The sequence below is a fragment of the Mesoplodon bidens genome (genome assembly GCF_964165515.1).
Source record: "Mesoplodon bidens genome assembly, chromosome: 1".
Lineage (NCBI taxonomy): Eukaryota > Metazoa > Chordata > Mammalia > Artiodactyla > Ziphiidae > Mesoplodon > Mesoplodon bidens.
The window spans coordinates 136732183-136747887 of NC_138176.1; the positions used below are offsets into that span (position 1 = coordinate 136732183).

Genomic DNA, 15705 nt, shown 5'->3' on the forward strand with positions numbered 1-15705 from the left:
TCCAATGCAAGACCTCTTCGTACTACAGAGGTCAAAGTAAGTTTTCCCAAAATTGTTTTAAGGTTGATGCTTACCCTGAATCTTTAGGTCAATATGGTACCAAATCTCAAGGCAATAATCCTGAGTTGATTTTTAGTCTATCCTTAAAAGGAAAAAGAAATATCGATACAAAAGAAGATTTCTGTTTGATATTCAAGAATGATTCTACGTTGCTCAGTAATATAAACAAACTTTCGAGATTCTTGGAAATGGCTTGCTAAGTTTAATTTCCTTTGTAGTTTTGACCACTCTAAACTCTTCTCCAAAGCCTTTGGACGTTTTGAGGTCAAGGGAGGCCACAATAGGAATTACAATTGCAGCTACATGGAGTGTCTGTGTGGAATGGAGAATATGACTTCTTTTATTAAATATGACACAAATAACTACCAAAGTGGACCCTGGTACCTACGGCTATATAATACATTTTGGTGCTGTAGAGTAGTAGTAGTTGCAGATGAATCATGAAATTAACATTTATGAGACATTAATTAGTCCCTTTCTAATATCATTCAGTGCCTGTATGTCTTCTCTGACTTTCATTGATTTTGAAATAAAGAAAAAAGTTGCCCAGGTTCTAGTGAGCCTTATAGAAATGACTGCAGAATATCTCTGGATGGGGTTCTTGTTGATTTAGGACCCAGATAGCATCGTCATTCCTTTCTCAGTGTCTCTCCAGACATTTTAAAGATATCTTAAATATCCCGAATGATGATTTGAGAATCCCTAGAATATAGATTCATTGAAGGCAGGGGTTTTATCTGTGTTCCATGCAATACTCCTGATGTCAGAACAGGTACCGACACAAGTGCTCAATAGCTTTTTTGTTGACTTGAATTGGTCACTTGATGTTGGGAAAAGAACTTTATCTCTGGAGTCAGACCAACCTTGGTTAGTATCCTAACTCTGCCACTGGATGACAAGTTACTTCACTTCCCAGGAGCTTCAGTTTTCTCATGTATAAGCTGTCCAGACTGAAATAGCATGAGCAAAGCACCATGCACAGAGCTTGGGAGGTACTGAAGGGCTTAGTGAGTGACTGACCATTCCTTCATTAACTCCCATCAATCCCATCCTTTTCCTGTTACAGCTTTCTATTTTTCAGAATGCCACTGATTTAAAAGGAAGCATTTCAGAGAAGGCTATCATGACATCTAAGAATTCCTGGGCAGTAGAACTAACTCCTTCTCGTATTCCTCAGCTTTACCAACCCTAAATCAACTTCCACATTGGATCTACACCAACATATACATGGAAAGCACCACTTTCTAGATTTCCACCAATGTTCACATTCATTATTTTCAGGTAGGAGGGGAAGTCTGGGTTTTGTTGTGTTTTTGTTTGTTCTATTTTATTTTCCACTTATCCAATACATTCATATTTGGCCCTCTTGGATGTCTAGGATGGCCCAAAGAGCTAAAAATGCAGACCTTTCTTCTTCCTTGACATTCATGGTTGATACGTGAAATCCTCTAACAAATGATTTTTCAGGCATTCTAGTCTTTGCGGTTGATTAACGTTCTCACTATCACTCAGTTGTGATATAACTTAAGTCTCTCATTTATTTGATTTGTTAATGTTGTAGTCAGTTGTTTCTTGCTTACTGTGTATCTGTGCATTCTAGTGCTCTGAAGGATAAGTAGGAGTAAAAATATAGTTGAGGGATCTTCCCTGGTGGCACAGTGGTTGGGAGTCCACCTGCTGATGCAGGGGCCGCGGGTTCGTGCCCCGGTCTGGGGGGATCCCACGTGCCACGGAGCGGCTGGGCCTGTGAGCCATGGCCGCTGGGCCTGTGCATCCGGAGCCTGTGCTCCATGGTGCGAGGGGCCGCAGCGGTGAGAGGCCCATGTACCACAAAAAAAAAAAAAAAAAAAAAAGAAGAAGTTGAGAGTATGGCCTCATTCTCAGGGAGATAATAAATATAAAGAAAAAATTTAATATATTATTTATAAAATGGCTTGCATAAATAAAGGTGTTAAATCAGTGGTTAGTATAATTGCTGGTTTTATGGTTAAACTCTATAGACTAATTTTGTATGTATTAGACAACAAGGAAAAATTATTTGGGAATATAGGCATATGCGTGACAGTGTGATTTATGCCATATTTATATGTTGTTTTGAAGAGCAAGAATGATCATAAATAGGCTGCTTACATCATAGGCTGTCCAACAAAGAGGAAGCTGCCAATAAGGACCAAGAAAAACTAATGGGTATAAAGAGCTGGTGCCCTTTCAGGAAGGCCCAGAGATTAAAATCACCATGTCCATGGAATGTAGAAAATTCCATTCTGGTATGGGCCTGCAATTCTGTTCAAGGGAATGAATCCAAGAGGCTCAGCAGGTGGGGGTAGGAACTCTTAGGTAGAGATGGTCCTCTATAGGCAAGTGACAAAATCATGGGTCAGGGAGGTCCTTCTGGGTAAAAGAAGTGTCATGGTCTGGGTGACCCTGTCTGTAAGACATGCTGGGAATGTGGAAGAAAGAAAGGCTGGATTAAGAGCTGGCCGGGGTTGGAACCAGGGGGAATTAACTGGGACAAAAGCGTTGACCTCCCCTTTAGAAAGGGACTAAAAGTCCAAATCACTAGGTCTAAGAAGGTATAGCAAACTCTAATTCACTTTTTCCCTAAGTGGCAAAAAGTCCTAGGGATGGATCATCTAGGGTACTTATTAAAAATACATTGTCAGGCCCTCCTCGGATGTCCTGAACCAGCACCTCTAGGAGAAGGGCTTGGGATTCTGTATTTTTCATGAGTGCACCTGACTTTTTATGGCAGTAAGTTTGGAAAATGCTGCTTTAGTCCAATGCAGTCTGGCATCAGAATTCAAGTTCTGTTATCCAAGAGGCAGGACAAGGCTGGGAAGCAGGGCTTTTTGGATTCAGAGGGATATTGCAAAGAGTATGTCAGGAAGGGATCCTGGAAACAGGATGCAGTCCTGAGAAATAGGACTGTTACTTTCTGGGTGTTAGAATTAGGGCTCCAGTGAACTGATCTGCTTACATACGGCAGGGCTCTAGTGCTCATTGGAAACTAGAGGAGATCCTGAGAGACAAAATAGTAGTCCAGCATCCCAGCCACAGATGAGTGTGGTGGTAAAACTCCTCCAGCCCTCTTGATGCAAATGAAAGATTTAGGCTTGTGTGGTATTCCTGTCTGATAGCCTGTGGAGGCCATGGGGTAAAGCCACACACTTGTGGGCAAGCAGCAGGTGGTGTCTCTCTTGAAAAGGATCTTGTTCCTGGATGGCAGCCATTGGGGAAAATGGATAGTCCCTGACCAATTTATTTCAAGCCTTCATTCTTTGGGTCCAGATGTAAAAGGGTCTGGGTGTCCTTGAAGCTTCACCCTCTTGAGTTCATCAGGGTCATGTGATAGATCTCCCTAAAGAGAAAGAGGGATATGAGAGGATTTGAATAGTGCTATGAAGCTGAGGAGACCCTTCCCACAAGAGAACCTAGTCTCCTGCAGCCTTGGAAGATGCTCTGGAGCTGGACATTACTCTCAGGTGAGGCTAAAGCAGGCAGGTAGAGGTGAGCATGAGATGTAAGGAAATGATTAGTGGGTTCTATTGGGCCAAGAGTAGGACTTGTTAGCCTGGGAAGTAGTGCATTTTGACTTCGATCACTCCTAGAAACTGAATGTTTGTGTTCCCCACCCCCCCAAATTCACATGTTGAAACCTAATGCCCAGTGTGATGATGTTTAGAGGCATTTGGCAGGTGATTAGGTCATCAGGGTGGCGTTATCAAGGATGGGGTTAGTGCCCTTTATATAAGGGGATGAAGAGACCAGAGTTCTCTCATTCCACTCTCTGAGGACATAGGAAAAACATGGCCTCTGTGAACCGGAAAGTGGACCCTCACCAGACTGAATCTGCTGGCCTCCTGATTGATCTTGGCCTTTCCAGCCTTTATAACTGTGAATATTAAATTTCTGATGTTTATAAACCACCCAGTCTATGATATTCTGTTATAGTAACCCGAATGGACTGAGACAATCATAGAATGAATAATAGACATTACAACTGCTTTAAAAAATTCAAATAGTAGCTTGGAGTATCCTTAATCCTAAATTCTGATAAATTTGTTTTCCCCTCTCAACTGGAATCTCCCATTATTCTTTTCATGGCCGAAAAAAAAGATAGACTTCCTGGTTCACTGTTCGTTACGCCGATACTACCAGTTATATTGTTATATTTTGTATCCTAAGCTTCTCTCTTAGAATCAGTAAATAAATATTTGAGTAAAATTTATTAAACGAATTAGAAGAGTAGGCTCTCTTCATCTATCAGAATCCTCTCTGCCAGTCACACTCCTATCTATGCTTATAGGAGTGTCAAAATCACCTCTTCTATGAAACCTCACTGGGCTTCTGTATCCATATGTGACTTCTCCATCCTTTGAAAGCCCATAGCACCTGGGTTTGTAAGTCTTTATGACACTCATTCACATGGCACTGTTTACATTCTTCCTTTTGCTCTTCAAGAACATTTCATTTACCTTTATATAGTATTTATTTATAACCCTTCTTGTTCCATGAAGGAAACCTGTGAAAGAAAATATAAATAAAATGGTAAGAAGGGAAAATAAAATAGGAATACGAGATAAAACCAACTGTTACAAACATTTATTGGGTACTTGCCATGTCCTACATGCTAGACAGTCCCTGCTTTCCTGGAATGCAGAATTGAGTCAGGGCAGAGCTGTGACTAATAGACCAGTTCAACCCTAGGAAGCTCTCAGACACCAGCTTCAAACCATCACCAGAGGTTTTCTGTTAAAAATTTAGCCCCTTACCTACCCAATTTCTCCCTGAAGCACCCACTTCTTACTATTGTTCATCCCAGAAATCGGTCAGCGTTGTATTCTCAATTGTGCTAGTATTTTTCAATAAAGGACTTATTTTCTAACTCCACGGATATCTTGGTAGCTCTTTCCTGAACCTTCTTCAAGGTTGAAGGGCTTGCATACCAGATTGTAAGACCATTCCTATAATTATGCTGGGGAGACAGGGTATCCCTCAATTTTTCCGGGGAATTTCCATTCCAGCTTGTAAGTACTTTAACATATAATATGTAGGAAAATGATTCCTTGTCAGTTTTTCAAGTTATAGCTGCCTTTGTAAAAGAAACCTCATTTGTATGTTGTTTTCTCTACATTGGCTAAATGGCAGCAAATAAAATAAGGAAACAATTATCATTTTTTAAATGTTGTGAGAGCAACTGATGGCATGAATGTAGTCATTGTTGGCTCCAGAGCAAACTGTGAATGGAAAGTTATGACTATACAAATATGTGGAGATATCGATTATTACCATGGTAATGTAAAACACTATAAATTTCCCCCAAATCACTACCTAATTTCTATATTTTGACCAAAATAATTCTGGAGGAAAGTCCCTACTAGGTCATTTTTAAAAGCAAAGCATTTGCACTGGGAACATTTGAAAAAATTATAGGAATATTTACTTTAATTTTCTATTTATATCTCTGTGTATGAAGCAAGAATAAGAAAAAGTATGACTGCGGTATAATTGTCATTCTAATTGACCTTTAAAATAGTATTTTTATTATAATAACTATGACCTCAGACAATAACTAGTAATTAGAATTTTTTAATGCTGAATTTTTGCTGCTCTATTTTCAAAATTTAACTAAGTTGTTATTTTAAGATCATGGGTTTAATTATTCCTCCATGAATTGGAGTTTTACTCCTAGGGAGCACCAAGAAATGTTCCTCAGTGTTATTTTTCATTATATAATAAAGTCAGTTACTTTAACATGGAAAGAGGATATTAGACTCTCCTCCCTAAAAGAGCCAGCTGTGTGCATTTATGTATATCAGGAGCTTTGCCATCATCATCTCTGGGCTTTTTCTTGAGACAAGTTTGGATCTGGTATGACGTGAGAGAGGAGAGTGTAGAGACCAAGGCACACAGGGTCAAAGTGGATGGCGGCATGCAGGGGTCAGCCTGCGATCCACGGGGCAGGCAGGGTTTAATCTGGGAGGTCATTAAGTGATGCTTGGAGCCAACAGGGGTGACATCAAAAGCCAAAGGGAATCAAAAAAAAAAAAAAAAGGCAAAGGGAAATAAGCCAGGAGCCCAGGAGCAACGGCTGGGGGATCCAAATAAATGTGCAAAAGGTAACTTTCTCACTTAGGATAAATATGTAGTCAATCTTTGGCCATATTTCTCAAGGTTTTCTGATCACAACTTAGTGAGAAATACATTTTATATCATGGTCTAAAGCACATTCACACACAGCCCTGTGTCAGGTATTTAAAAATATCCTTGCCCTCACCATGGAAGAGGCGCTCTGAGGTACTATTCTATTTCATTTAAAAGTTGTTGGTAGGAGGCTTACAAATCTGATTTCATGATCTGATAATTGATAGAAATCCATAGCTTAAAATGTATTGTCTTGGAGACTGGGGAAATGGGATGAAAAGAGTACCAAAAAACCCCCCAAAACTAAAATAAACAAGCAAACCAAAAAACCAAGAAACAAAGACTGGAGGACATGGTATCTGATTTTAAGGAGATTGAAAGTTCTTTGGGAAGTTAGCATGTAACACGTGAAACAACAAAATAACATATTTGGAGTAGAATAAATCAAAATAAGCAAATTAATAAGAAAGTCACTATTAATACAAGTTAGTTCTAGAAGTGTCTGCTTGAGATGTGAATAGTTAAGGTCAGTGATCAGAGGTTTCCTGGAAAAGTAAGTGTAAAGCCTGCTTTTGAATGATACGGATTGAAGGAGGGTCCAGGGGAGTAAACAGCCCAGATAGCGTAACAGCAGGTTCCTACAGAGGACCCTGAAGTGTGGTTCTTGGTTGGAGTGGAGAGTGCATGTAGCACAGAAGGAGGATGAAAATAACTCAGGAGAGAGGAGGTAGGTGGAAGCTTGCAGTACTTTAGCCAACCTCAAAGGCAGTAGAAGAAAACTGCCTTTGCTTATAGAAATGACATGACGTAACTGTGTTTAAGCATTATTCTAGTGACCTTGCTGAGAGAGGATGCATTGCCATCAGATTTTATTGGAGACAAGGAAGACTGTTGTTGTAACCTAGGGAGTGTGAAAAACTTGATCTAATGTCACAGAAATGAAAATGTAAGAAGGGAGGATCCAGGAGGTGGGAACACATTTGCCTCTTGTAGATCAGCTTTGTGACTTGTCTTCTTAGTGTAGGACTCCAGTGCTGGGTGTGACTTGGAGAGGTGATTAAAGGGGCTAGTTGTCCACAGTTATATCTTTGTTGATCTGGCAAGGCACTGTCTTTCCTCCAACCTGACCTGGAATTACCAGTGTTCATTGCTGGGTTAAACCATAAAGACAAAACTCATTTGAAAGTCTTTGTATCTGGTAGGGTGGGACAGTAACCTTTTATCAGCCTCCCTCCCATCTCTGAAAAGTATTGTTAGTATTTAAGGAAATCTGCCAGCTCTTTTGAAAAATCGGCCCTAGACCCTTCAAGGCAATGAAAGTGGCTGGACCTCAGACCCCAGGCTTCTCTTTCTAGAGGTTCATCTTTCCCTTGGAGATCTCACTGATTCCTCCCGTTAGGGCTGGGATTGCCCTTCTCTACCTCTCCTACCTAGGAAGACCTAGGCTGGGCTTCATTAAAGGAGCTTGATGACAGGTTTAGCTGCAAGAACCTATTGACCTCAAGCAATGCTGTACCCCAGAACCTCAAAAGTCCATAAGTGGCAGCCGGTGTGGGATGAAAGCTCAGCCCTCTCTTGGCCCTCATGCCCATGCCGTCCCTGCTGTTCACTGCTTTGGTTCAAGTTGCTCATGTATTGATCTCTCCTCCTTATAAGGTCCCTTATAAACAAGGTTAATGTCTTATTCATCTTTGTAGCCCCTTACCGTTGAACACACAGTACCTTGCATTGGTGCTTGTAAATACGTTAACAGCACAATGAGAATATATGGTATTTTTGTTATTCTAGGTTTATTTAGGAAAATAACCCAAATTAATTAGTAGAAATCAGTTCATCAAATTAGTTAGTATAAACTAGTTTAGTAGGTGCTTTAGTAGAAATTAGTTTGTCAAATTAGTTATTTGGCCTTGGATTAGCTTTGAGGCCGTGGATAGTGAACATCAAGGCCTTAGGAAAGTGCCAGGGAGCCTCAGAGATACCTAAAGAAAGGAAATATATAAAAACAGAAGCAGAGAACCAAAGTCAAACTTTACTTACTTAATAATCTTACCTCAAATTATTCTGCCTATACCATTGCACATTCACTTGAATGATATCTCCCCCTGCCCTTTTTTTTTTCTTTCTTTTTTTTTTTTTTTTTTTTTTTTTTGTGGTACGCGGGCCTCTCACTGTTGTGGCCTCTCCCGTTGCGGAGCACAGGCTCCGTACGTGCAGACTCAGCGGCCATGGCTCACGGGCCCAGCCACTCCGCGGCATGTGGGATCTTCCCGGACCGGGGCACGAACCCATGTCCCCTGCATCGGCAGGCGGACTCTCAACCACTGCGCCACCAGGGAAGCCCCCCCTGCCCTTTTTTAATGGTGTATTTCCTCAGTATCTCCAAAGAGAGCACAAATAGAGCATAGTATTGCTTTTCAAGACTAGGCACTGTGGGCTGTCTCTCCCCCCAACCCCTCGCCCCAAATCTATAATATTGGCACAAAGACGATGCTCAAGAATTGCTTGTGAGTGGAAAATACATAAAACTTCATACAGTGAGGCACTGTCTCTTTCTTGTTCCTTTTATCTTTAGCCTAGCACGCAGTAGTTTCAATGAGTATTTTTGTATGAATAAATAATTTTTCTCGGTGGTCTTTGAATCCAGCCCCCCACCTTTTTCTTTCAGGGCTGGAACAGCCATTGTCTCTGACAACTTAAACTCTCACTCCCTTGTATTGATCACATCTGTAAGTACACAATAGGAGCATTACACTCTTCAGTTAAAATTCCAGCAGGGAGCTATGACCAACAATTATTTCCGTTAAATGACTTTCATATCTGTGATCAGCTCTAGAGCTAAGGGGCTAGTTGAACCTGACCACAGATGACATTAGATGATTTAATAGTATCAACTCGGTTTTGAAGTTAAATAACGTTCATATGTCAATATAGAAGATGACGCATTTAAGAACCCCAAGTTTCTTTCATATTCAGTTATTCAGAGTCTTTTTCAGGGTCACTGTCAGATAATTGCTCAGATGAACTCTAAGGAAATACCTGTATGTTCCTGTGTAATGAAGACCGGTTCTTCTACCCTGAAAGAAGTCCACACCATTCCTCCACCAAGAGGAACTCTTGATGTAACTGGAAGAATTTTAGAAAGTAAGAATATTTCTGTGTAATAATGTTGCACAAACACTGAAGTTTATTTCTGAGTTGCAGTTCATCATTTCTGGGTCCATATGCTTATTTATTTTTATTATATTTATTAATTTATGATATGAATTATATATGTAATTTGTATATTTTTATTATATTTTTATTACATGAAATATTTTTCAATATACCATAGAAAGAAGGAAAATTTTTAATGAACATTAACTTTTTCATTAAATTGTTCTATACTGCCATTTTAAGAAGTGCCTAGTATTCCACCTAATGAATGGATCATAATGTGAATAAGTTTAAAATAAAATTTACTAAAACAAAATATCTTCTCTTAGTCAACCATCCACAGTTTCTTCCAAGACTTCATTCTCAGCTGCTAGGGAGAAAACACTCAACACAAAAAAACCTCAGCTCCAGGTAAGATAAATGGTTTAAATTTCACTTAAAAAAAATTTGAAATAGAGTTGATTTATAATGTTGTGTTAATTTCTGCTGTACAGAAAAGTGATTCAGTTATATACATATATATGTATATATATGTGTATATATACATATATATACACATTCTCTTTTTTAATATTCTTTTCCATTATGCCTTTTCACAGAATATTGAATATAGTTCCCTTTGCTATGCAGTAGGACCTTGTTGTTTATCCATTCTATATATAATAGTTTGCATGTGCTAACCCCAAACTCCCACTCTATCCCTTTCCTCCCCTCACCCTTGGCAACCACAAGTCTGTTCTTTATATCTGTGAGTCTGTTTCTGTTTCATAAAAGTTATTTGTGTCATATTTTAGATTCCACATAATAAGTGATATCATATGGTATTTGTCTTTCTCTTTCTGACTTAACTTCACTTAGTATGATAATCTCTAGTTCTATCCATGTTGCTGCAAATGGCATTTCATTCTTTTTTATGGCTGAGTAGTATTCCATTGTATATATGTACCACATCTTCTTTATCCTAAATGGTTTAAATTTGATGTCTCATTGAAGATCTGGATCTTAGGTTCTTTCCTCTCTAAAATACAGGAGATTGGTCCCAGGACGCCCAGTAGATACCAAAATCCAGGGAGCTCAAGTCTCTTATGGCATAGTATTTGCATATAACCTACGCAATCCTCCTGTATACTCTAAACCATCTCTAGATGACTTATGATACCTAATATGATGTAAGTACTATGTAAATAGTTGTAAACACAGTGTAAATGCTATGTAAATAGTTGCCTCACATGGCAAATTCATGTTTGGCTTTTTGGAACTTTCTGGGTATTTTCAGTCTGTGGTTGGTTGAATGTGCAGATTTGGAACCGTGGATAAGGAGGGCTGACTGTATCAAGGATCTTTGTTCCAGGGGGTGCAGAGTAGACATAGAAAGATCCCTCTTGTCTTGGTACTCACCAAGGGAGCACCCCAAATTCCTATGTTTGTTTCTTTAAGTCTTGGGTAGCACCTAGATGTCAAACTGATAATTTCTTTTTCAGGAAGTTTTCTGGATGAGAAATCCACTCCTTCTCTGTGATATAGGGTGGCCTAGCAAGCTAGGTAAAATAAATAGCAAGATTTTGTAGGATCTTCCTTGATTATACTTAAATCACGTTCTTGCTCATACTTAAAGTATAAATCCACAGTCATTTATAAAGCAGCAACTCTTTGCTGAAATTGGGGCACAAGCATGAGTAAGACTGAATCTTTTAAAGAAGAGAGCTTTCCATCTCTATTGGCAAAGTGAATTATTATTGTAAATGCTTCTGAAGAATGTAAATTATTGGTAAATAACATTTGTAGCATTTTTTAAAATGTAAAATTTATTGTCATACATATATTTATGGCATAAATGGCCTGGCCTGCTTCTTTCAGAGTCTCATACTTCTTCTGTCTTGAGGCCCCATACCTGGGACTTTGGGTTGCTTCCATATTTACTAGTCCTTAGTAATAAATTACCAATAAAGAAATGTTTAATAACTAAAGTCAGAAGTTGTATTTGATATCTACATTGATAATCTCAGCTTGATGCCATTCCTTAATGTCCCACAAAAACACATGTTCTTTCAGAGGAGGATCTAACCATTGCATCTTCCTCCATTTGGTGGATGTCCTATCAGTTCTTCTTAAGGTTAATGGCTCCCTATTCAAAGAGGGATTTCTGTCCTCCTAGCAGCACTAGCTACGTCTTTTTTCTTTCATTGATTCATCAGGTATTTACTGAGCGCCTACTCTATGGTACTGCTCTCTGCTTATGATACCACGTCTTGGGCCCAAGGCATTTCCCTGCCTCTGTCAAAGTCACAGTTTTGATCATTGTTCCAGCACACGTCCTAGATACACTAGAGGTTTTCCCTGGGACTTGGACTAAAAGTAAGGTAACTCAGCTTTAATTGAATGTGCTCTGTCTTATTTGATGAAACTAATGAAAATTACAAGCATTTAAAAATATGAATTACTTTAATAAGGACAAAGTAATTTCATAAGTTAATTAATATATCATTTATTAACTGCCATTAAACCCTTGTTAATTAAGTAAAATGGTAAAGTTAAATAAAAAGATGGATGATTTCCTAAAGGAGATGAAATTGTGATTTAAACATCTTTTCTTAATTGGTTTAAGTGACAAGCACAGCATTATACAATATAATTCATCCAGGACTGGGAACTACAGGCTGACAAAAGACTTCACACAGATAGAGCATTTTGTGAGCAGGAAGCAGTGAGGATTATTTTCTAGAGAATGATCACATTCTATTTTACTCTACTCAAGTGGTTATTAACTTTGTCTTGGTTAAGAGTTCAATATACATAAGTCAACTAATGTTTATTGAGCATCTCTTATATGCCAAGCATTTAGGGCATAAGAACTAAGGATTTATTTGAACAAAAATAGATCCTTTTGAGAATTTGGTGAAAGCTAAAGATTTCTTCCAACAGAATAAATAAAATATAAACATGCAACCTCACACCAGCTTTTACACGCAAACTCTCAGGAGGTATATAGACCCCTAAAGTTCATTCATGGAGACTTTCAGGTCTGTGGACTTAATTTAAGAACCCTCCCCTATTTGAAGTTATTCAAGCAAGGAATGATGTGTGTGTCTTAGGACCAGGCACTTCACCTCCCTAGGCTTCCATATTTTTGCCTATTAAATGAGAGCGGTAGATGAAAGCCTTCCATGTTTAAAAATCTGTAAATCTACGAATGGGTGTTATAAATATGCTTGTCTGTTTACATCACCTATCTCTCTGTTGTTCATATTTGTGTGTGGAGGTAGAAAAGAATAGCACAAAACAGAGCATAACAAAACAGAATAGGAATCAGAGAATCCTCTGGAGTTTAGATATCATATCAACTCATCCATGAGAAGAGACAGTGGCAATCCAGATGGTAAATGGTCCCACAGTGAGTGAGTGTCAGAGTTAGGACTTGGCTCTGCATTTCCTGACCTCCAGTCAGCTTACCACAGTGCCACAGTGTGTATGAAGATTTATGTCACACTAATGCCTACAAGTGATTACACTAGCTTAATAACATCTTTCAAAATGGATATCAAAATTCATACATTGAAGTTCCACCCCCCAGGACCTCAGAATAGGATCTTATTCTTTACCAAGGTAATCAAATTAAAATTAGATCATTAGAATGGGCCCTAATCCAATATGTCTGTTGTCCTAATAAAAAGGAGAAATTTTGAGATGGGTGCTCACACAGGGAGAATGTCATGTGTAGATAAAGGCAAAGATCAGGTGATGCTTCTATAAACCAGGGAACACCAAATGTTGTTCACAAACCCCCAGAAGCTAGGAGAGTCTTGGAACACATTCTCTCTCACAGCTCTCAGAAGAAACAACCTTGATTTTGGACTTCCAGCCTCCAGAAATGTTGTTTAAGCCACCCAGTTTGTGGTACTTTGTTACAATAGGCCTAGGAGGTCAAATGGCCCTCTGGGCTTTGGTTTCCTCATCTGTCAAGTGAGGGGTAACCCAGATAGGTAAGTAGTTCTCAGATGGTGTTCTGGGAGCCCTTCAGGGGCCTGTGTGTTTGTGATACAAGAAAACTGTGAAGAAAAAAAATATATTTATGTATGTATATAAGTAAGTATGTCTGTTTGTTCAGGACTCCCCTCACCCCCTCCTCCTCTGTACCAGCTGCTTCCCCAGAAACATGTCCTCTCTATTTTCCTGTTAGGGAAAGATCTCTAAGATACTGTGTGGAAAAAGCAATCATGCAGCAATGTGCATGGTATGCTCTCTTATTTTGTGTTAAAAAAATGGAGGTAATCAAAAAGACGAACAGTAACAACTGTTGGTGAGGATGTGGAGAAATTGGAACATGCATACATTGTTGGTGGGAATGTAAAATGATGCAGCCCCTTTGGAAAATAGTCTGAAAGTTTCTCAAAAATTAAACATAGAGTTGCTATGTGACTAGCAGTTCTACTCCTAGGTATATCCCAAGAGAATTGAAAATATGCTTACACAAAAACTTGTATGCCACTGCTCTTAGCAGTATTACTCATAGTAGCCCAAAAAAGTGGAAACAACACAAAGGTCTATCAGCCAATGAATAGCTAAACAAAGTGGATTTAAAATTCCACTAATGTAATTAATTAATTAATATAAACTTCCATTTTGTATTCTTAAAATGGAATATTCAACCATAGAGAGGAAGGAAGTACTGATACATGTTAGAACATAGATGAACCTTGAAAACATTATGCTAAGTGAGAAGCCAGTCATCAAAGGCCACCGATCATATGATTCCACATATATGAAATGTCCAGAATAGGCAAATCTGTGAACTCAGAAAGTAGATTAATAGTTTCTTAGGCATAGGGGAGTTGGTGGGGGTGGGGTGGTGATAGCTGATGGATGTGGGCATTCTTTTTGGAGTAATGACAAAGTCCTTTAGTTAGATAGTGGTGATGGTTGTACAGCCTTGTGAATAAACCAAAACCCACTTAATTGTACACTTTAATTTGTACATTTTTGAATTTTATGGTATGTGAATTGTATTTTAATTTAAAAACCCTCTGGAAGGGAATAAAAAATTTTTTAAAGGAGGCAAATAGTTCATATTTTCTTGACTATGCACAAAGAAATTCTGTAAGGAGACATAAGACACTTATCAGTGGTTACCAAGATTGGGATGGGCTTCTGAGAGAGTGGGAACTGAGCAGATGCGAGACAGGTGAGAGAGAGAGATTTTTTAAAAACCACAGAATTATATACACCTTTTTAAAATTTTTATTTAATTTTATGTATTTATTTATTTTTGGCTTTGTTGGGTCTTCATTGCTGCACGTGGGCTTTCTCTAGTTGTGGCGAACGGGAGCTACTCTTCGTTGCAGTGCACAGGCTTCTCATTGTGGTGGCTTCTCATTGTGGAGCACGGGCTCTAGGCGCGCGGGCTTCAGTAGTTGTGGCACATGGGCTCAGTAGTTGTGGCTCGTGGGCTCTAGAGCGCAGGCTCAGTGGTTGTGGCGCCCGGGCTTAGTTGCTTCGCGGCATGTGGGATCTTCCCAGACCAGGGCTCGAACCCATGTTCCTTGCATTGGCAGGTGGATTCTTAACCACTGCGCCACCAGGTGAGTCCCAATACACCTATTAATATTTTATAATTTTATATTAAAATTTGAACCATGTGAATAGATTGTCTTTTGAAATTTAGGTAAGAATAAAATTAATTAAAACTATATATGTTGTATTAGGGCTTCCCTGGTGGCGCAGTGGTTGAGAGTCCGCCTGCCGATGCAGGGGACGTGGGTTCGTGCCCCGGTCTGGGAAGATCCCACATGCCGCGGAGTGGCTGGGCCTGTGAGCCATGGCCGTTGAGCCTGCGCGTCCGGAGCCTGTGCTCCGCAACGGAAGAGGCCACAACAGTGAGAGGCCCACATACCGCAAAAAAAAAAAACAAAAAAAACAAAAAAAAAGAACTATATATGTTGTATTAGAGTTTTATTACGGTTAGTTTGGTGTCATATAGGTTTCAATTCCTAGATATGAGAAATTGAGTACACATATTTAACTTTTGTTTTTATAACATTTGGTTAATCTATCATTAGGAAACGGGTTTGTTGGATCCCTTTTCTACTTGATTATGTTGTTTGATTACCCATGCTGGGCAATCCTTTCTCTCTCCTTTTTTAAAAATTTATTTATTTATTTATTTATTTTTGGCTGTGTTGGGTCTTCGTTTCTGTGCGAGGGCTTTCTCTAGTTGTGGCAAGCGGGGGCCACTCTTCATCGCAGTGTGCAGTCCTCTCACTGTCGCAGCCTCTCTTGTTGCGGAGCACAGGCTCCAGACGTGCAGGCTCAGTAGTTGTGGTTCACGGGCCCAGTTGCTCTGTGGCATGTGGG

At 39.3% G+C, this 15705-nt stretch overlaps 1 protein-coding gene across 4 annotated transcripts in view; it reads left to right on the top strand.

The window, feature by feature from the left end:
* Nucleotides 1-15705, top strand: part of LOC308613600 (uncharacterized protein) — a 139650-nt gene that overhangs the window by 55060 nt on the left and 68885 nt on the right. For all 4 annotated transcript variants that reach the window (XM_081227309.1, XM_081227308.1, XM_081227310.1 and 1 more), the window contains exons 4-5: nt 9198-9345; nt 9687-9768. In XM_081227309.1, coding sequence (XP_081083435.1) covers nt 9198-9345; nt 9687-9768 — 230 coding nt within the window. The remainder of the gene's footprint in view (nt 1-9197; nt 9346-9686; nt 9769-15705) is intronic.